General features: G+C 43.7%; 1 protein-coding gene across 5 annotated transcripts in view; it reads right to left on the bottom strand.

Moving 5' to 3' along the window:
- Window positions 1-272: 272 nt before the first annotated feature.
- The window catches only part of LOC131185339 (cytoplasmic phosphatidylinositol transfer protein 1-like), a 73,755-nt gene continuing 52,570 nt past the window's right edge, over window positions 273-21,457 (bottom strand). For 4 of the 5 annotated variants that reach the window (XM_058157780.1, XM_058157782.1, XM_058157781.1 and 1 more), the window contains exons 7-9: window positions 20,712-20,867; window positions 18,441-18,504; window positions 273-4,633 (exon numbers count right to left, since the gene is read on the bottom strand). In XM_058157780.1, the coding sequence (XP_058013763.1) occupies window positions 4,368-4,633; window positions 18,441-18,504; window positions 20,712-20,867 (486 nt within the window). In that variant the 3' untranslated portion in view covers window positions 273-4,367. The remainder of the gene's footprint in view (window positions 4,634-18,440; window positions 18,505-20,711; window positions 20,868-21,457) is intronic. The other variant, XM_058157784.1, reaches the window with a different exon arrangement.

The following is a 21,457-nucleotide window of genomic DNA, read 5'->3' as shown; positions in this document are numbered from 1 at the left end:
TTCTCATTTACTGGAATCCAGTGGTGAAATCCAGTTTTTTTTACTACCGGTTCTGTAGGTGTGGCTTGGTGGGCGTGGTGTGGCTTGGTGGGCATGGCAGGAAGGATACTGCAAAATCTCCATTCCCTCCCCACTCCTGAAGAAGGATATTGCAAAATCTCCATTCTCACCCCACTCTGGGGCCAGCCAGAGGTGGTATTTGCTGGTTCTCCGAACTGCTCAAATTTTCCGCTACCGGTTCTCCAGAACCCGTCAGAACCTGCTGGATTTCACCCCTGCTGGAATCCTGTCCATCTTTCTTTGGGAACGCAATTGCTCTACCTCCAAAAAGGCTGCATGTCTTAAGAAATAATGGGCAAAATGCCAAACTAAGCATCTGACCACGTACTCCCACTTTTCATTTTCTGTGAGTGGCCTACAGGACCCTGAGGAGGCGGGAAGCGATTTTGTAAAGTTGAGGCTAAAGGTCAATGCTACCCCTCGACCCACTTCATACTTAACGAATTAAATTCCCGTTTTATTAAATCCTCATTAAAATTATCCTTAGAAGAATGCCCGGAGAACATATTTGTGCGTACACTGGAGCTCACGATCGCTATATTCCTTACCCCCCCCCAATTAAAAAAATAACTACATCGCTAGAGAAGATATGTTCTTCTCAATAGCTAGCAGAGTTAGGCAAACAGTTCTACAAACTCCAGAATTAATTAACTAGATTTTTTAACTAGAATTAGAATCTATTATTCGAATAGAAGATAATTCTATTCTATTCTATTCTATTCCATTCCATTCCTTTCCCTTTCCTTTCCTAATTTCATTCTATTCTATTCTACTCTACTCTACTTACTCCACTCCACTCAATCTGTTCTATTCTGTTCTATTCCATTCTATTCTATTCTATTCCACTCCACTCCACTTTACTTACTGCACTCCATCTATTCCACTCCACTCCATTCCTAATTTCATTCTATTCTATTCTATTCTATTCTATTCTATTATATTCTATTCTATTCTATTCTATTCTATTCTATTCCTTTCCTAATTTCATTCTATTCTATTCTAATCTATTCTACTTACTCCACTCCACTCCACTCCACTCCACTCCACTGCACCTGTCCTGTCCTGTCCTGTCCTGTCCTGTCCTATCCTATCCTATTTGAAGGGAGGAGAGAGAGACGAGTCAAGTGGTGGTTTGCTAATGCCACGTGCCTTCCACAGGTGTCAAAACAATTCAGCAATCACATGACAGCTTTCTGTCAGAAGCGGCCTTTTATCACCCCAGTGGGGGGGAAAACCCAAAAGCAAAACCATACAGTACGATTTCCACACAGATCACAAAATATTTACAGGGTTTTTCTTCCTACTTCCCTCCTTGCAAGGAGAAGATACAAGTTCATTCTTAGCCAAGTCTTACAGAGTAGAGGCTACCCGTGGTTTTAAGAACAGTCTCTGATTCTTCTGGGTTGGTGTTTGGGTTCTTCAAAACTTGGGAGTGTGGAGTTTTGAAAGGATTGAACACTTACTCCCCCAAATCTGCAGGTAAGAGAGGATTGAGGGTGTAGCATCTACCAGAAGGTCAACAGAATAGATACGGACAACCTACAAAGCCTCCAACAGATGTTACAGCAGATGCAGGCACCGTATCTATTCCGACTTTGCTTTCTTCCTGGATGGAGAATGGAATCCAGAAAGGTCCATGAGAACTTCAGACACCACGTTCTTGCTTCTCAGTTGTGGATTAATCAACGGTGCCAACTTTTGTCTGACTGTTTTATTGTTCTGCTTGCCTCTAGAATCCTTCCCTATTTTTGCGGACTGAAGGTACAACTTCTCAGCTTGCTTACAGGGGAGGGGAGAGAAGAGGAAGAGAACACAAACCCACCAAGATAAACATAGAACCAATGCTTAAGCAGAAGAAGGGGGAAGGCAGGACTATATCCCTGCACAACAGTGCAAATACAAATTGTGCTTGTACAAAGACTAGAAAGGCCAATGTCCATGGAATTGGGGACAGCAGAGGCCCCTTTTCCAGCAAGGGCAGTTAGCAGTGATGGGAAAGTTGGCCACAAGGCATTACGCTTTGGTCCCATGGATGGACCTCCAGAAGGTACCTTTACTGTGAAAAGATCCCGAGCTATAGAGAAAAGAGGCCATCAGTTGCTTGGGAACATAAACCTGATGGTTCAAATTGCCAAAGACTCAAGAGGATGCATTTATAGGCCTGTATGGTGTTGGAGAAGTCTCCAAGAGACCCAAGAGAATCCCACAAATTTAAGACACCTTAGTTGAAGATCTGGCTGTTGGGATTCTCATCCACCTGAGAACTGCTAGTTAGCAAGGAACAACTTGAGTTCAGGGACTGCATGGTTTTGGGACTAGACACAAAAGTTTCATGTCCAGCTGCATTCTTCTGCCATCTACGGAAGTTCTTCAGATTGGTTTTTCTGAATTCTCTCTGGAGGTGCTAGGCCACGAATGAAAAGAGGCACTTCCCAGGTCTTCTCAAATACCTATCAAGACCTAAACCTTCCAAAGCAAGGGACAGGATGGCACCTGCAGAAGTTTGGGCTTTCAACTCCCATCAACTTCAGCCAATGTCAACAAATTGTTCATTGTAGTCCAAAATATCGAGAGAACGTTGCTTACCTATTCCTGCTCTGAAATAACACAGCGATATGGCTAATATCGCTTTGCAATCTCTCCTCCCCTAAGAATCAGAAATGTGTCATAATGCAACCCAGATTGGAGAATGGGTTCCAGATCATCATCATCGTTCTAGCTATTGTCTATCCACTGCACATTTCCAGCCAACATGGTCTTGAGTTATTCTTTGCCAGCTGAGCCTTCAATACTTACTCGGCTTTCAGATGTTTGATTGGCATATTCTTTACTTGTGGCAGTTATTGTCAAATAGCAATAGCACTTAGACTTATAGACCGCTTCCCGATGCTTTAAAAGCCCTCTCTAAGCAGTTTTACAGAGTCAAATTATTGCCCCCAACATTCTGGGTCATTTTACCAACCTCAGAAGGATGGAAGACTGAGTCAACCTCAAGTCGGTCAGGTTCGAACTCCTGACAGTGGGCAGAGTCAGCCTGCAATTCTACATCCTTACCACTGTGCCACCACAGCTCTTAATGGTAACATGCAGCTGACCAGCATGCAAAAGGAACCTAACTAGGTTTTTGACTGCTTGGAACAGCAGGAAAGCATTCTGCCAAGTGGCTTACCTGTGTACAATTAGCAAAGAAAGGCGAAAATGCCTTTCCCCTGGGCTTTGCTTTAAATTAGGGTGGGGGAGGAGGCAAATCAAAGGTAAATTGTTGGGGCTCACAAAAATGGGCACCCTGACGAAGTGATGGTTGGAGCTGCCCATCTTCCTTTGATGTCCTCTTTTTCTTAGACAATTTCCTCATCCGGCAAACAGTAAAGGTAACGGTAAAGGTTCCCCTCGCACATGTGTGCTAGTCGTTCCCGACTGAAGGGGGCGGTGCTCATCTCCGTTTCAAAGCCGAAGAGCCAGCGCTGTCCGAAGATGTCTCCAGGGTCATGTGGCCGGCATGACTCAATGTCAAAGGCACATGGAACGCTGTTCCCTTCCCACCAAAGGTGGTCCCTATTTTTCTACTTGCATTTTTTACGTGCTTTCGAACTGCTAGGTTGGCAGAAACTGGGACAAGTCACGGGAGCTCACCCCGCTATGCGGCACTAGGGATTCGAACCGCCAAACTGCCGACCTTTCGATCGACAAGCTCAACGTCTTAGCCACTGAGCCACTGTGTCCTTGTCAAAGGAGGCTAGAAAATGTAATTTAATGTGGAATTAGACTCCCTTCACTACAGATCTATTTCCAGGATGGATTTTTTTGGCACTGAATTTATATCGACCAGTTTTCCATCTGCAACAGAGCCATGCCCAATGCTTACACACACACACACACACACACACACACACACACACACACACACAAGGGTGGAGACCCCAATTTATGTTGATTGAGCCATGTAGTCTAGAAGACCAAGCAATGGTCCAATGGTATCCCCCCCCCAAAAAAAAACCTTTTGACCCAAGGCAGTAGACATGGCCAGGAATGTGTTTTTTGAAGGACCTGGGAACAGAGCAGAAGGCTTAGAGATGCTTCCAAGATCTGACGGAATCCCCCAAGTTCTCCCAAGGCACCCACCCAATTTAACAATGGCTTCCATCAACTGGAGTTCCCTCTCTTGCCCGATACCAGGCAAAGCCTGGAATTAAAGAACAATTTTGGGGGGGGGAAAATCAAGGATATCAAGGACACCAGATCTTCTTCTGTGGAAATTAATTCACGAGCTCCTCTGCAAGGATAGGAATAGGGACTCGAGATAGTTGCTACTCCAGGTTGGAACGTTCCCGCAGCACTGGCAGCGAGAGCATTTCTGGGGCGGATTTTTTCCGCTGGCGGTCCTTGGGCACATGGAGGAACTCGGGGGCTTCCCCGCTGAGCGGCGTGGAGGGGGCACTGGAGGGAGCGCTCTGAGTGCTGGGGGGCAGGTGGACTTCGCTGATGGAGATGGTGGGCGTCATGACGCCCACAATGTCATTGGTGGCCTGCTGGGTCTCCTTCTCATATAAGCGGACTTCGTCCATGGTCATGCCTGCGGGGAGGAAGCACAGAAGAGGAAACCAGGTCAGGACAGATGCACCACTGTAGGCCTAGAGAAGATGACCCAGCTAGGGTTGGCTCCAAAATTGGAGGAGAAACAAAATGGCACCCGCTCTACCCTCTTCCATGTACACATATACATCCAAAATAGACTGTGTTGTTTCTCTGTGTCATTTAACATATGTGGGTGTATACATAATTTTGTATTTATTTATTTTCTCATGTTCATGTAGTGCTGTGGTAGTCAACCTGGTCCCTACCGCCCACTAGTGGGTGTTCCAGCTTTAATGGTGGGTGGTAGGGGTTTTGTCCGATACTGAAGCACTTTCCTTTTTTTTTAATTTAGTTGACTTTTTAAAAAAATTTCATAGCATTATTTAAAAACATTTTCATTAGGTTTTCATAAAATTCCCCGTGACAATTTAAATTTCTGAAAATATACTATTTGTATCACCCGCACATAAGTTTAGTTCACGTTACGTAAGTGAAACTAAATGGCGCTATAGTGCGACTGCAAACAAAAGAGCCTCGTCCCAGAATAGCTCATGCATCTCCCCCCACACCACCCAGCTGTAACAGACAAGCAGAGCTGGTAGCCGGCGTCCCCTCCCCCAACCCAATTCACGATGCGCGAGAGGCATGCGCAGACGATGATACACGGCACATTACTGTGGAACCGGTGGGCGGTTAGAAAATTTTACTACTAACAGAGATACAAAAGTGGGCAGTAGGTATAAAAAGGTTGACTACCCCTGATGTAGTGTATATTGGAGGTGGTGACCCTTTGAGAACTGTATGCAACGAAATTTCATTTTAATGTACGCCGATTGGTGTACATTCAAAGTGACAAATAAAGTTATTCTTCTCTTCTCTTCTTCTTCTATATTTCATTCCATTCTTCCATATTCCATTCCATAATATATTCTATATTCCATTCCATTCCATTTTTTATTCCATTCCATATTCCATTCCATTCTATTCTGTATTCCATTCCATTCCGTTCCATTCTTATTCTATTCTGTACTCTACTCTACTCTACTCTGTATTCTATTCTCTCTTCCCTTCCCTTCCCTTCCCTTCCCTTCCCTTCCCTTCCTATTCTCTATTTCCATATTCTCTATTTCCATATTCTATTCTATTCTATTCTATTCTATTCTATTCTATTCTATTCTATTCTATTCTATTCTATTCTATTCTACTTTGTATTTTATTCTCTATACTCTCCTCTCCCCTCTCATATTCTATTCGCTATCCTATCCTATCCTATCCTATCCTATCCTATCCTATCCTATCCTAACTTAACCTAATTTAACCTAACCCATCCCATCTGATTGTGTCAAACTCACAGTTGAAGCACAAGAGCCGGTTCTCAGGAGGCCAAAAGAAAAGAAACCAAATCCAGAGCAGCCTGTCATCAAAACAATAGCCAGAATAGAACCAGAGTCTTTTCTTTTAGGCTAAATGGGCAAAGAACTTGCAAAGAAATTTGGAACTTTGATGTTATATATGCCGACAGCAACACAAATGCTCCATGTACAAATGGGAAAGATATCTTAATTCCCACCATGGCTGATTGGCTGCAAAAGCTTCTGGAGTTAGCAGAGTTGGCTAAATTGACCATTTTGATTAAATAAAAGAATACAGTTCATTTTTGTTTCCACTTGGAAACCGCTTCTGGACTTTGTGCTTGAGGTGGGGAAAAAAAAAAAGAAACATTGACTTTGGGTTTTGTTGATTAGATAGGTTGTAGAAATGAGTAGTATATAGCACAGGTGGTCCTTGACTTACAACAGTTTTTTTAGCGACTGTTCAAAGTTACAACAGCACTGGAAAAAAGTGACTTATGACCATTTTTCACAGTAATGACCGTTGCAGCATCCCCATAACCATGTGATCAAAATTCTTGCCAATTGGTTCATGTTTATGACCGTTGCTGTGTCCCAGGATCAGGTGATCCCCTTTTACGACTTTCTGACAAGCAAAGTCAATGGGGAAATCCGGATTCACTTAATGACCGTATTACTAATTGCAGTGATTCACTTAACAACCGAGGCAAGAAAGATCAGGGCAAAACTCACTTAACAAATGTCTCACTTAACAACAGAAATTTTGGGCTCAATTGTGGTCGTAAGTTTGAGAACCACCTGTAAAAAAGTTGAGGCTGTACGCTATTACATTATTCTACTGTGCTAAAAAAAGTTGGAAAGCCCTGGTTTTTTTTCTTATCCCTTTTACTCTACACTTTACCCTCTTCCCTTATTCTTCCCCTACTTTCTCATTACTTACATTTTGTCAGAGTTGTTGCAAAAATCAAATCCAGAGAGCACACATGGGCAGACTGATGCAGCAGGATTCGTTAACTTCTTTATATACATAATAATGCATGAAGCAAATTTACAATACCAACAGCAGACATGGCAGTTACAAGCAAAACACAAGCAGAATACAGCAGACAGACAGGTTTGAAGCATCAGAGCTCAGAGCCATACCCAGGCTCCTCCCAGTTTCAGTTTCAATTCACCAATCAGCTCCCATTGGCTGACTTAGTTGCTTTGCCGAATTATTGGCTGACCTTGTCACCATGTCTCCATTCAGTCCCCATTGGCTGATCTATTCCAGTCTATGAATATTCATGCTGTGACACATTTTTCTTTGTATTTTAAATTTGGATAAACTAACAAAATTTTGAAAAAGAAAACAAACAAAAAAACAAGAGTCAAGGAAACTATTCAGCTCTTCAAAAACCAGGATTTCTACTAGATCCTGGAAGTCAGAAGTGGAGATACAAGAATATAAATCTGGGATTTGACTATCAATGGAGTTTGTGTTTGAATAACACCTTATTAAAATTCTTTTTTCAATCTGTCCTCTGATGTTATTAATGTTGCCAGGAAGTGCTGACATCTAATTGATTGTCTGAGACAAAGCTTAACATTGTTTGAGATCTGTGTTCTCCCAAATTACATACCTATTATGTGGAAACTGGAGGACAGAAATACTGTATTTTTCAGAGTGTAAGATGCACCTTTCCCCCCAAAAAATGAGGGTGAAAATCTGGGTGCATCTTATACTCTGAATGTAGCCCCGTCCAGCTTCTCAAACAAGGTTTCAGGGGCTGAAAAAAGCATCAGAAACGGAAGCTTCAGAAAAAAAGCCCCCAAACAGAGCTTCAGAAAAGAAGCCCCAAAACAGAGCTTCAGAGGCTTTTTTTATGAAGCTGTTTCGGAGGCTTTCGGAGGCTTTCAGAGGCAGAAAAAAAAGTTTTTTCTGAAAGAGTTTCAGAAATTTCAGAGGCAGAAAAAAAGAGCAAGGCACAGAGCTCACAACCAAGGAACCTGTTGCTGAAATTCACCCCTGGGAACAGCTGATTGGGGGTATTCTGGGAGGCCGCTCTACCTGCCAATCAACTTTTTTCTTATTTTCCTCCCCAAAAACTAAGGTGCATCTTACACTCCAAAAAATACAATAAGTTTTCCACGTCCATCATATCATTGAGAGCCTGTGGCATGGGGGGGGGGAAATTAATTTATGGGCCCCGTTGCTCGGTGGATCAAAATTTTGGAATTATAAGTGACTTAAAAACAAATTGCCCACCAAAGTAAGAGGATGTAGAATTACAATGAGAGACGATAATCTTCCGTTGAAACTCATCTACTTTCCCTGAAGGGGTTTATGCTAAAAATCCTCATTTTATGCTGCTGCCTTTTCAAAGACAGCTTTGCACTTTATGCCGTAAGCAATCTGCAGAATAACTTTGCTAAGGCTGCTTAATGTAACACATGAAATCTCGTGTGTAACCGGCTAGATTAAATATATTTATTCGGCACATATTGTACAATTACATAATGCTTTGAGGAGGGAGAAGCTGTTTGGGGACTGGAAGGCTAAAACATACAATGAACGGTTGCAGGAACTGGGCATGGCTATTCTAGTGAAGAGAAGGACCAAAGGAGACATGCTAGCAGTCTTACAATATTTGAGGGGCTGCCAGAGAGAGGAGGAAGGGGGTCAAACTATTTTCTAAAGCACCTGAAAATCAGACAAGGAATAATGGAAGGAAACTGATCAAGGAGAAATTCCACCTAGAAATAAGGAGGAATTTTCCAACAGTGAGAGCAATCAACCCATGGAACAGAAGTTGCCTTCGGAAGTTGTGGGAGCTTCATCCCTGGAAGCTTTCAAGAAGAGACTGAACAGCCATCTGTCAGAAATGATGTAGGGTCTCCTGCTTGGGTGGAGGGTTTGACTAGATGACCTACAAGGTCCCTTCCAAACTCATCTGTTTCACCCATCTTGTGCCACCATCCTTTGTAATTTTTAACAGTGAAAAGTGAATTTTTAACAGTGAAATAATGCATCTACAAAAAGGAGATGATGTCTAAAGATATAAAAGTGAAACCTTCCGGTCAAAATCATGCAGCTAGGGATGTACAAAATTACCCGTTTCATTCAGGTTTATTGCTTTGAATCAAAAGATGCATATTTGGACCAAGGAATAAAACACTGGGTGTTTAAGGATAAGGACTCAAAGAAGGTTGTTCCAGAAATAAGTTTTTAGGGCGGTGGCCACCAACCTGTGGTCCGTAAGAAAATTTTGGTGGTCCACAGAAAAATTATTTGTGGTTTTTATATTGCACTAAATACTATTTATCTTTTTAAAAAAATTCATATTAGTGGTCCTCGGGATTTCAAATTATGAATTTAGTGGTCCCTGAGGTGCGAAAGGTTGGTGACCTCTGTTTTAGGGGGAGGGTAGGTGAGGGGGGGGGAGAAATGGAAGCAAGCCAAGGACATTTGCTTTGTTGCTTTGGATAGTGGGGTGGGTGGCATATAAATTTAATTATAAAGCTAGGAAGCAGGAGACAAGGAGTTCTAAGCCCGCCTTAGCCATAAAAGCCAGCTGGGTGACTTTGGACCAATCACCAGGAGACGGTGAGTTCGAGTTCAGCTTTAGGCATAAAAATCAGCTGGGTGACTTTGGACCAATCATCAGAGACAGTGAGTTCTAGTCCCGCTTTAGGCATGAAAATCATCTGGGTGACTTTGTACCAATCACCAGGAGATGGCCAGTTCTAGTCCCGCCTTAGCCGTGAAAACCAGTTGGATGGCTTTGGGTCAGTCCCACCCCTCTCTCTCAGCCCAACTCACCTCACAGGGTTGTTGTGGGGAAAATAGGAGGAGGAAGGTGTGTTTGTCACCTTGAGTTTTTGTAACATAATAAAGGCAGGATACAAATAAAATGAATAAACGTTGGCAGTGGCCAAATGAACTGGGGAGGAAGAGGATGGCACCCACTAACCATGCTGTACTCACCCCTTAAAATGGCTCTCTTGATTCCCATGAGTTTTGTTTCGGTGGAAATCAAGAGTAACAATGTTCTAGGTTTTGTTTTGGGTATACCAGAGCCCTCTTTGTTTGGGGTATCAAAAAGAACATTTATTACCATGCCTTGAGTAGTACTTCTTAACCCAAACAACTGTTTCCTCCTTTCAACAAAAGAATTTGAGAAGGTTAGCAAGTCACCTGAATGTGGAATGCAGAGAAGAACAGCAGAGATGATTAGGGGACTGAAGGCTAAAACATATGAAGAACTTTTGAATGAATTGGGTATGTCTGGTCTAAGAGCACTGCACACCAGAACAACTAGACACAAGAACAGTTTTTCCCTGAAGGCCATCACTCTGCTAAACAAATAATTCCATCAACACTGTCAAACTATTTACTGAATCTGCACTACTATTAATCTTCTCATCGTTCCCATCACCAATCTCTTTCCATTTATGACTGTATGACTATAACTTGTTGCTGGCAATCCTTATGATTTATATTGATATATTGACCATCAATTGTGTTGTAAATGTTGTACCTTGATGAACGTATCTTTTCTTTTATGTACACTGAGAGCATATGCACCAAGACAAATTCCTTGTGTGTCCAATCACACTTGGCCAATAAAAATTCTATTCTATTCTATTCTAATGAAAAGAAGAACTGGGGTGACATGATAGCAGCCTCCCAATACTTGAGGGGCTATCACAGAGAAGAGAGGGGGGTCAATTTATTCCCCGTAGCAGCCGATGGCAGGACAAGAAGCAATGGATGGAAACTGAACAAAGAGAGAAGCAACTTAGAACTAAGGAGAAATTCCCTGACGGAACAATTAATCGGTGGAACAACTTGCCTCCAGAAGTTGTGGGTGTTCCAACACTGGAGGCTTTTAAGAAGAGATTGGACAACCATTTGTTTGAAATAGTATATAGGATTTCCTGCTTGAGCAGGGGGCTGGACTAGAAGACCTCCAAGGTCCCTTCCAATTCTTGTTATCCCATATTCTGTATCTGCTTGGCCTTTTCCCACTTCGATGAAGCATGACTTGTGAAGCCAGCCAATATGAGGGCTGAATTAATGATTTTTCCTCGCCCTGATCATGCTGTTTTATCTTGGAGAACCAACTTATGAATCGGGGCCTGGGAGTTATTCCAGATCTATTCCACCCCAAGGTTTCAAAACTTAATCAAAGCTTTCTCCAGCATGACAGAACTCTACCAACCACCATAAGAATAGAATAGAATAGAATAGAATAGAATAGAATAGAATAGAATAGAATAGAATAGAACAGAATTCTTTATTGGCCAAGTGTGATTGGACACACAAGGAATTTGTCTTGGTGCATATGCTCTCAGTGTACATAAAGGAAAAGATACGTTCATCAAGGTACAACATTTACAACACAATTGATGGTCAATATATCAATATAACTCATAAGGATTGCCAGCAACAAAGTTACAGTCATACAGTCATAAGTGGAAAGAGACTGGTGATGGGAACGATGAGAAGATTAATAGTAGTGCAGATTTAGTAAGTTGTCAACTTGAAGCAAACCGAGGAAAAAAGAAATCTGCTGAGAAGGGAGAACCATCTGGAGTTTCAGTGTCTTGTTAGACCTCTGAGAAGACGCCGTTTCATTCTTCCGAAAAGTTGGAACACCTGCTGCTTGGCAACCCTCCCACCCACCTTATTGCTTCTTATTAAAGGGGGGCTGGGGCTGCGGGAGGATCACAACTCCCCAAAAGTCAAAGAAATGAAGTGCTTGGAGGTGCCTCCGTGGACATTTATGGAGAGAAAAATCCACTGTTGGTTTAAAGTTATGTGTGTCTTCTATCGCTGGTTGTGCAATCTGGCGTTTGGAAATGTCTGGGTGTATGAAAAAGAAAATCGGATAAGCATTTATGGCTATCTACATGCAGTTCAGTTGGAACTAGGATATCTGTCGCTAAGAAAGGCGGGGTTGTGAAGCCAGCTCTGTCCAGTTTTACAACCTTTTAGCTATGGTTGTTAAGTGAATCATGAGGTCTTTAGGCGAATCTGGCTTCCTTGGTTGTTGGAAGATGACTGGGAAAGTTGCAAATGGTGATTACTTGACCCCAGGGACTCTACAACCTGTTGTAAATTCATGCTGCACAACTGTGGATCTCCCCAACTTGGCCAAACCGGCTGAGAAGGACACCAGATCTTCCTCCCATCACTACTACCAGCATTCTTGATGAAAAAGAGATGCTGTTTCACTGGGATCTTTATATGTAAGCCGACAAACGTAACTTGGGTATAAAATTTGGATTTATTTGGATGTAATAAGCACCATGCCCAGTCTGCCTTTCCTTCTAATGATGGTATTCCTGTGTGTATTGTCCCCCAAGGATGTGAGCTGAAGACTTATCTTGGACCAAAGATAGCTAAGCTACAGGAATGGTTGCAGGAATTGGGGTTGTCTCGTCTAGTGAAAAGAAGAACTAGGGGTGACAACATAGCAGTGTTCCAATAATTAACAGAATGGCAGAGTTGGAAGAGTTAGGGTTAGTGTTGTGTCTTGTCCGCTCTCACCGCAGCCGGGGTCTGCTTATCTGCTCCCGAACACAGAGGAATGTATGCCTCCCGGCCCCAGTCCTGGCTCCATGCCCAGACAAGCTGCAGAGGAGGGGGCACCTCCCGGTCCCAGCCCTGGCTCCATGCCCAAGCAGGCTGCAGAGGAGGGAGCACCCCCCCGGCCCCAGCCCTGGCTCCATGGCCAGGCAAACGGAGCAACTAGACCCCTCCCCCTCCTCCACAGCATGTGAGCCTGAGGAAAGTTTACTTCCAACAGCTGATTGGAGTGACCCTGGCATCAGAAGATTGGATAGGTGGAGGCAACAGAAGGAAGGGAGGGCAGGCCTTAATGAGTGCTGAGTCATGGAGCCACACCCCATGGCCTATATAAAGGATCTGCTTTCTGGCAGTCTCTGAGTCAGGCAAAGTCGAACTTATCTTGCTGAAGTCACTTTCTGGTCTCCTGCCTGCTCTGAGGACTTTGCTAGGACTTTGGGCAGAGCTGCAGAGGCAAGCCTGATTCGGATTTCCCTGACCCGGCCGTCAGCGGAGGAGTGGGACACGACAGTTAGGGTTGGGATGGGGGGGGGGGGAATCAACCTATTTTCCAAAGCACCAGAAGGCAAGACAAGAAGCAATGGATGGAAATATACCAAGAAGAGAACCAAGCTAAAAATAAGGAGAAACCTCCTAAGTGAGGACAATTAACCAACAGAACAGCTTGCCCTTCAGAAGTTGTGGGTGCTCCAACATTGCAGGTTTTTAAGAAGAGACTGGACAGCCATATGTCTGAAATGGTCTAGGCTCTCCTGCTTGAGCAGGGGGCTGGACTAGAAGACCTCCAAGGTCCCATCCAACTCTGTTCAATTATCTCTTAAGCGCAGCTGTGTAAGTTTATTTATATACAAATATATTTTGATGCTAGGCAATAGATCTCTAGCTCAAACCGAGACTCTCTCTTCTCCATCCCATCCCCATTAACTAAATAGAAACTCTCAGGGGAAACGTCGTTTTTTTTTCAAATAGCCTTTGCAAACTGCCAAATTAATATGGTGTACAGTACTTTAATTGAAAAGGGGATGATCTAAGCATTCATCAAATAATGCATTAACTCAAGTGCTTTTGGAGAATGGAACACCAGAATGAGCTCACTAAAAGACTGGCTCCGTGTCTCCATTCAAGGGCCGTTTTAAATGTGAATCACTGGTCATGTACCAAACTCCCCCTCACCTTATTTTAGCATTGGACCGACTTTCCCGGAAATGCTCGTTTTTCAATATATATATATACATATATTTTCTACTTTGAGTGATTTCATCTTTGCCCCATTTTTTCCCCCCTATCTTGGGTTTTCTCAGATCATCTAAGGCAGGGGTCTCCAACCTTGGCAACTTTAAGCCTGGTAGACTTCAACTCCCAGAATTCCCCAGCCAGCTTTGCTGGGAGTTGAAGTCCACCAGGCTTAAAGTTGCCAAGGTTGGAGACCCCTGATCTAAGGCAACCTTAAACACTCAAAAGAGCCATTTGGACCCGTTTCCCACAGAAAAGAAAACACCGGGAGCCACAAAACCCTTCCCAGTGCCTGATTATTTCCTGAGCGGCCACAACTTCATGTAGTTGAAGGAAACATTCTGTTTCCTTCTGAAACTTTTCTTTTCTTGGATTTATCCGTGGTTGGCCTACCAGGGGTTGAAAAGCTCAATAAATCACGTGCCGGTGGGTATAGCATATTGGCAGTTGTGACACATATTTTGAGTGACAGGGAGCTGCAGCAGAAGGGTGAAAGAGCCACACGCAGCTCCAGAGCCATAGGTTGCTGACCCCTGATCTAAGGTAAATGATAAAGGTTCCCCTCGCACACATGTGCTAGTTATTCCCGACTCTAGGGGGCAGGTGCTCATCTCCGTTTCAAAGCCAAAGAGCCAGCCCCGTCCGAAGTCGTTTCCATGGTCATGTGGCCGGCATGACTAAACGCCAAAGGCGCACGGAACACTGTTACTTTCCTGTTGTGTCTCACCCGCTTTCACCGCAGCCGGGGCCTTCTTATCTGCTTCCGAACGCTGAGGAATGTCCTAGTATGCCTCCCGGCCCCAGCCCTGGCTCCATGCCCAGACAGGCTGAGGAGGAAGAAGTACCTCCAGCCCCCAGCTCTGGCTCCATGCCCAGGCAAACGGAGCAACTAGACCCCCCCCCTCCCCCACAGCATGTGAGCCTGAGGAAGGTCAATTACCAACAGCTGCAGACTGGAGTGACCCTCGCTTCAGAAGAATTGATAGGCGGCGGCGACAGAAGGAAGGGAGGGGCAGGCCTGGATAAGTGCTGAGTCATGGAGCCACACCCCATGGCCTATATAAAGGATCTGCTTTCTGGCATTCTCTGAGTCAGGCAAAGTCTAACATATCTTGCTGAAGTCACTTTCTGGTCTCCTACCTGCCTTGAGAACTTTGCTAGGACTTTGGCAGAGCTGCAGAGGCACGCCTGATTCAGATTTCCCTGACCCGGCCGTCAGCGGAGGAGTGGGACACGACACTTTCCCACCAAAGGTGGTCCCTATTTTTCTACTTGCATTTTTTATGTGCTTTTGAACTGCTAGGTTGGCAGAAGCTGGGACAAGTCACGGGAGCTCACTCCGTCACACGGCACTCAGGATTTGAACCGCTGAACTGACCTTTCGATCAACAAGCTCAACGTCTTAGCCACTGAGCACATCATCTTAACCAGGAGGTAAAATGGATATGAATTGAAGCACTTAAAGAGGACAAGAGATGATGGATGAATGACCTCTTAAACATTAAGGTAGCTTGTTGTAAGCTGATAGAGGCAGAAATAAAATTAGAGAAGGGAAATATTAGAATGTACATTTTTATAGAATAAACAAAAATAATAGATAGAAAGATTAGAGGTTTACAGACGCTAGGCATTTTTTGGTTGTTGTTTAAATAATATTAGGAGGATTACCTGAGTTTGATAAATGTGATAAAGATTACCAATATTGTTATTGCAATTTGGATTAAAACGAATAAAACTAATAAAACTAATAGATAGAAAGATTAGACGTTTATAGATGTTAGGCGTTTCTTTTCATGTTTGTTTAAACAACAGAATGAAGATTACTCAAATCTGATAAATATGATAGAGATTATTAATATTGTTACTGTGAATTGGATTAATATGAATGATACCCAGAACCAATTCTGTTCACACACAATATGGATGTATATTTAAAAATAATAATAAAAATATATTAAAAAAATAAAAATAAACCAGGAGGTTGAGAATTAACCAGTGGAATGGTTTTTGTTTTTTTTATTTGCATTTATATCCCGCCCTTCTCCGAAGACTCAGGGCGGCTTACACTATGTTAGCAATAGTCTTCATCCTATTTGTATATTTATATACAAAGTCAACTTATTGCCCCCAACAATCTGGGTCCTCATTTTACCTACCTTATGAAGGATGGAAGGCTGAGTCAACCTTGGGCCTGGTGGGACTAGAACCTGCAGTAATTGCAGGCAGCTGTGTTAATAACAGACTGTCTTACCAGTCTGAGCCACAGAAGCTCTTTGTTTGTCTTCAGAAGTTGTGGGTGCTCCATCGCTGGAGGCTGTTAAGAAGACACTAGACATCCATTTGTCTGGAATGGTAGAGGGTCTCCTGCTTGAGCAGGGAGCTGGACTAGATCACGGGTCACCAACCTTTCAGCCCTCCGGGACCATTACATTCATAATTTTAAATCCTCCGGACCACTAATATGATCTGCCTAATGACTGACTGGTTGGGCGTGGCTACGTGGTCATGTGACTGGGTGGGCATAACAGACTTGAGAGGGAAGGTTAATGCCAACTCACAAAGCATCCCTGCCTTGCTCTCGAGTTGCCATAGGCCGGGGGGGGGGGATGGGAAACCGGCGAAACGGCACAGCAGCCAAAGACAGATGCACATTCCACGCTTATCTCTCTCAAGGCTGTATCCCAGGGTTACCTACAGCAGCCGGAGGGGAGTGACCTCTACAACCCACGAAATTGCTCAAAGTTGGGAATGTGATTGATGACACACCCTTGGGGGAGGGGGGGTCATAATTAAGGTGTAAAGTACGTAGGGTCAGAGCTGGCTTTACTTGGGAACGTGCCGACATGAAGCTCCTAATAAATAACTGGATTTCTTTTGAAGCTTGGCTCGATGCTCATGATTTAAATAGGGCATCCGTCGGAACTCTGACAGCTAGCCTGTTAGGAAAGAAAAAGAGGAAACTTTGTTCCCCCACCCAAAAAAAAAAAAAAGGTGGCGAGGAGGCCTAATCATTTTCTGCAATCTGCTTGCCCTCAGGAGTCCAACAACTTTCAAAGGAATTGAGGAAGGAGACTCATTATTCAGCTCCGAGGAACAGGTTGAGGCACAGCTACGATCTCAAGAAGCTCAGATGGATGAACAGTGCTTTGAATGAATCACAAGTTGATGCCTTGAACCCAAAACCACAAGCAGCTTTTCTGCTAGACTCGGTAGTTCCAATTTGTTCCAGCAGACGAATCCCACGCTTATTTTTCCCCCCCCAACCTTTAAACTGTGATCTTTGGTTGAATCCCATTGGGTTTTGAATGGAAAAGTGTTCATGCTTTGCTTGCTTTTTAAGCATGACTGCAAGCCCGCTTAGAACTCTTTAAAATAAAAAAAAATAAAAAATGAGAGCTCTAAATATTTCAGGAGCAAATGAGTTGGGCCGGAGATTCTTCTGAATGCTTGAAAGAGATTTCCTTAGCATCATTTATTTATTTATGTATTTATTAAATTTATAGCCTGCCCATCTCACTATTCAAAGCAACTCTATGCTTTGCTATGGGGGAGGGGCAAGAAACACCAGCTATGCCGAAGTCATACTCAGAACCTGACTAGGTGGCTCAGTGGCTAAGATGCTGAGCTTGTCGATCAGAAAAGTTGGCAGTTTGGCAGTTTGAATCCCTAGTACAGGTTTCCTGCGTGAGCAGGGGGTTGGACTAGATGACCTCCAAGGTCCCTTCCAACTCTGTTACTGTTACATTTCAAGGGGTTGATCAATGGCTTTCAAGCATCTCATAGCATACGCAGAAATGGGGAATTTAATACATAACTAGTGACCCGCAATTTCTTCCATCGATTAATGGGTGGACAATGAAAAAAAAGAAAGAAACAAAGTCACATTCTGGATTATGCACCAAGAAACAGAGGGGTTGTATTGAAGAATAGAATAGAATAGAATAGAATAGAATAGAATAGAATAGAATAGAATAGAATAGAATAGAATAGAATAGAATAGAATAGAACAATTAATAGAACAGAACAGAATAGAATAGAATAGGAGGATGGGATGGGATAATATGCAGAGTAGAGTAGAGTAGAGTAGAGTAGAGTAGGATAGGATAGGATAGGATAGGATAGGATAGGATAGAATAGAAACTTTATTGTCACTTTGAATGTATATTAATTGGCATACATTAAAGTGAAATTTCATTGCATATAGCTCTCAAAGGGTCACCACCTCCAATATAGTCTACATAATATAACAGAATAAATAAATACAGAGTCTAGATCGGATGTGTACCTGTACATGGTGAAAAAAATGAATCTTGCGAGTTTACCAGGCAGATGGCATATAGGGAACAAAGCTGTTACAGAATCTGGTAGTTCTGCTAGAAATACTTCGACACCTCCTCCCAGAGGGGAGCGACAGAAACAGACCATAAAGTGGGTGTGTGGAGTCTTGATGAATGCAACACTACATAAACTCAACAAAGGTTGATGGTCGAATGATCAGGCTCTAAGGCCAAACAGTTGGTCATGGGGAAACTGAAGAAAGGCCCGTTCCCATGGAAAAGGAAGATCAAAGCAACTGCCCACATGGGCTTTCCCCCCTTCCCCTTCCCACCCTCCTCCAACAGGGACCCCTTCAAGGTCTTACATACCAGACCACTCGTCCACCCAGGCGAAGGCTTGGCGATGTCCGATGAGTAAAATATCTCGAATGACCTGAAACCCAAAATCCTGTTAGTGGCATTGCAGGGATTGTCCAAGCAAATTCCACACAGCAATTCTCCCAATTGTAAATAAATATGAGCAAGCAGCTTTGCTGCAGCTGCCAAAAAAAGCCAGTGCAATCCTCAGGCTGCATCAACAGAAGGATAGTATCAAGGTCACGGGAAGTGTTCGTACCACTTTACATTGCTTGGGTAAGACTATCCTTGGAATACTGCATCCAGTTTTGGTCAACACATTACCAAATAAAAAAAAAAGGCAGAGGTCAAAGTAATAGTCCCTAATCAGCCTTCCTAACTACTAGGTTGCATTATATTTGTTCTGACCTAGGCTCCCTTAAAAAGCAGGAAGCAGGAATTAGTCCTGGCAAAACCTCTTTTATTTACATAAATTACATAAATTATGTAAATTTTATTTACATAAATTACTTTCATTCACAGTCAGCAAGGCCTGTCCAAACAGTTTTTCAAAGGAATATTTTTCAACACACCTTATCTCACTCAGCAAGCTGCCATGTAACTGGTTTCCAACCGCAGAGTAAGGCAAAGAGTCTCTTAGAGTCACAAACAGAACTTTCCACTCTTGAAACGACCAAATGAACGAATTGTTTCCTGCAAAAGCTCACTCCTCTTCTGTTTCCTATGGGAGGGTGATTGTGGGGATGCTGCGATGATGTGTGAGGACTAGTCATAAGCTCCCTTTTTTCAGTGCTGTTGTAATTTTGAATGGTTATTAAACACATGGCTGCAAGTTGAGGATTATCTATAAAATATTGCTTGAGCAGGAGTTGGGACTAGAAGACCTTGAAAGTCCCTTCCAACTTGGTTATTCTGTTTTTCTATTAACCGGGAGGATCTAAGGAGCTATCCAAGGTACTGAAAGGGCAGCCCTATCCCACCTCACACCTGGCCACCAAGTCACTAGGCATCTCTTTCCTACCTCAATTCATAATCAGGAAAGCCATTGTTACCAACACCAGCAACACCACCCACCTAGCCTCTCCCAGATCAGCCAATAAGGATTCTTGAATTCCAAGGATAGTTCCTCCCACTTCACTGCAGAAGTGGTTCTCAAACACAGAAGATACTGTCCAACCATAGGGCTGGAAGAGATCTCGAAGATCTTCTAGTCCAAGGGTCTCCAATCTTGGCAACTTTAAGACTTGTGGACTTCAACTCCCAGAATTTGCTGGCTGAGGAATTCTGTTATAAGGCTGATAGGTAGTTCGGAAAACAAACCAAAGCTTTGCTGGCTGAGGAATTCTGGGAGTTGAAGTCCACAAGTCTTAAAGTTGCCAAGGTTGGAGACCCCTGTTCTAGTCCAACCCCCTGGCTCAAGATAGAAGGCCTTCTACCATCCCAGTCAAATAGTTGTCCAGTCTATTTTTGAAAACCTCTAGCAACAGAGCACCCACAACTCCAAGAGGCAAATAATTGTTCCCACTATCAAGAAATTTCTCCTTACTTTTAGGTTGGATCTCTGTTTAACAAGCTTTCACCCATTATTCTTGTCCTGCTTTGGAGAATAAGTCACTCCTCTTTTCTCTGCGACAGTCACTCAAGTATTGGAAGACAGTTATTAAGTTTCCCCAATCCATTTCTTTGATAGACTGAACCAGTGGTGAAATCCATTTTTTTTACTACCGGTTCTGTGGGCTTGATGGGTGTGGTGTGGCTTGGTGGGCATGGCAGAGGAAGGATACTGCAAAATCCCCATTCCCTCCCCACTCCTGGGGGAAGGATATTGCAAAATCCCCATTCCCTCCCCACTCTGGGGCCAGCCAGAGGTGATATTTGCCAGTTCTCCAAACTGCTCAAAATTTCCGCTACCGGTTCTCCAGAACCTGTCAGAACCTACTGGATTTCACCCCTGGATTGAACATACCTAGCTCCTTTAATCATTCATCCTATCATTTAAACTCCAGATCCCTAACCATCTTTGTTGTTCTTCTCTGCATTCTTTCTAGGGTCTCAATATCTTTTTGGTTTCATGGTGATCAGAACTGGACGCAGTATTCCAAGTGTGCCCTCACTAACATGGTATAAAAGCGGTACCATCACTTCTCCTAATCTTCATGTTCTCCCTCTGTTGGTGTAGCAGCCCATGAGGGCATTGGCTTTTTTGGGGGGAACTGCAACTTGTTCATCTCCAGCCATCAGCTTTCCCTGCAGGTCCCCTTGTAGACAAAAACACAATTTCACCTTATGGACAAATTGTTCTACCCGTGTTTGTAGTCCCCAGACTTCAAATTTGACGGTCACCAGTTTGTAAGAGCACATGATAGGCTGTGTATGTTCCCGCCAGCCTTCCTGTAGTGGCCCGCGACCAGTCTTAGCTGAGCAGAAGGACCGGAGATCCTATGGCCAATAGGAAAAGAAAATATTGAACTTTGATCACGTGACCAAGGGGATGCTGTAACAGTGTGAAAAATGGTCATAAGTCACTTTTTTATCAATGCCATTATAACTTTGAACGGTCACTAAATGAATGGTTGTAAGTCAAGGTAGAATTAAGCAACTGTGTTGTGACTCGCTCCCCCCCCCACCGCAGCCGGGCCCCTCTCATCTCCTGCTATCTCAGCCAGAGACTGATAGTGCAGAAGAATGTCCTGGCATGCCTCCAGCCTGCAGCCCTGGCACCATGCCCGGACAAACCGAGCAAACAAACCTCCCTCCGATAGCAGGTGCGCCTGAAGCCAGCCACGAGCTGGGATTACCGGCAGCTGGGGACGAAACGATGCAATGGATAGATCCCCGCTTCCGGAGAATGGAGAGGCGACGTCAGCAAAAGGAAGGGAGGGGCAGGCCTGGATAAGTGCTGAGTCATGGAGCCACACCCCATGGCCTATATAAAGGATCTGCTTTCTGGCATTCTTTGAGTCAGGCAAAGTCTAACTTGGATTGCTGAAGTCACATTCTGGTCTCCTGCCTGCCCTGAGAACTCTGAC

Source organism: Ahaetulla prasina, chromosome 14 (genome assembly GCF_028640845.1).
Source record: "Ahaetulla prasina isolate Xishuangbanna chromosome 14, ASM2864084v1, whole genome shotgun sequence".
Classification (NCBI taxonomy): domain Eukaryota; kingdom Metazoa; phylum Chordata; class Lepidosauria; order Squamata; family Colubridae; genus Ahaetulla; species Ahaetulla prasina.
Note: the sequence above shows the minus strand (reverse complement) of the source record. Positions and strands in the feature narration are given on the sequence as shown.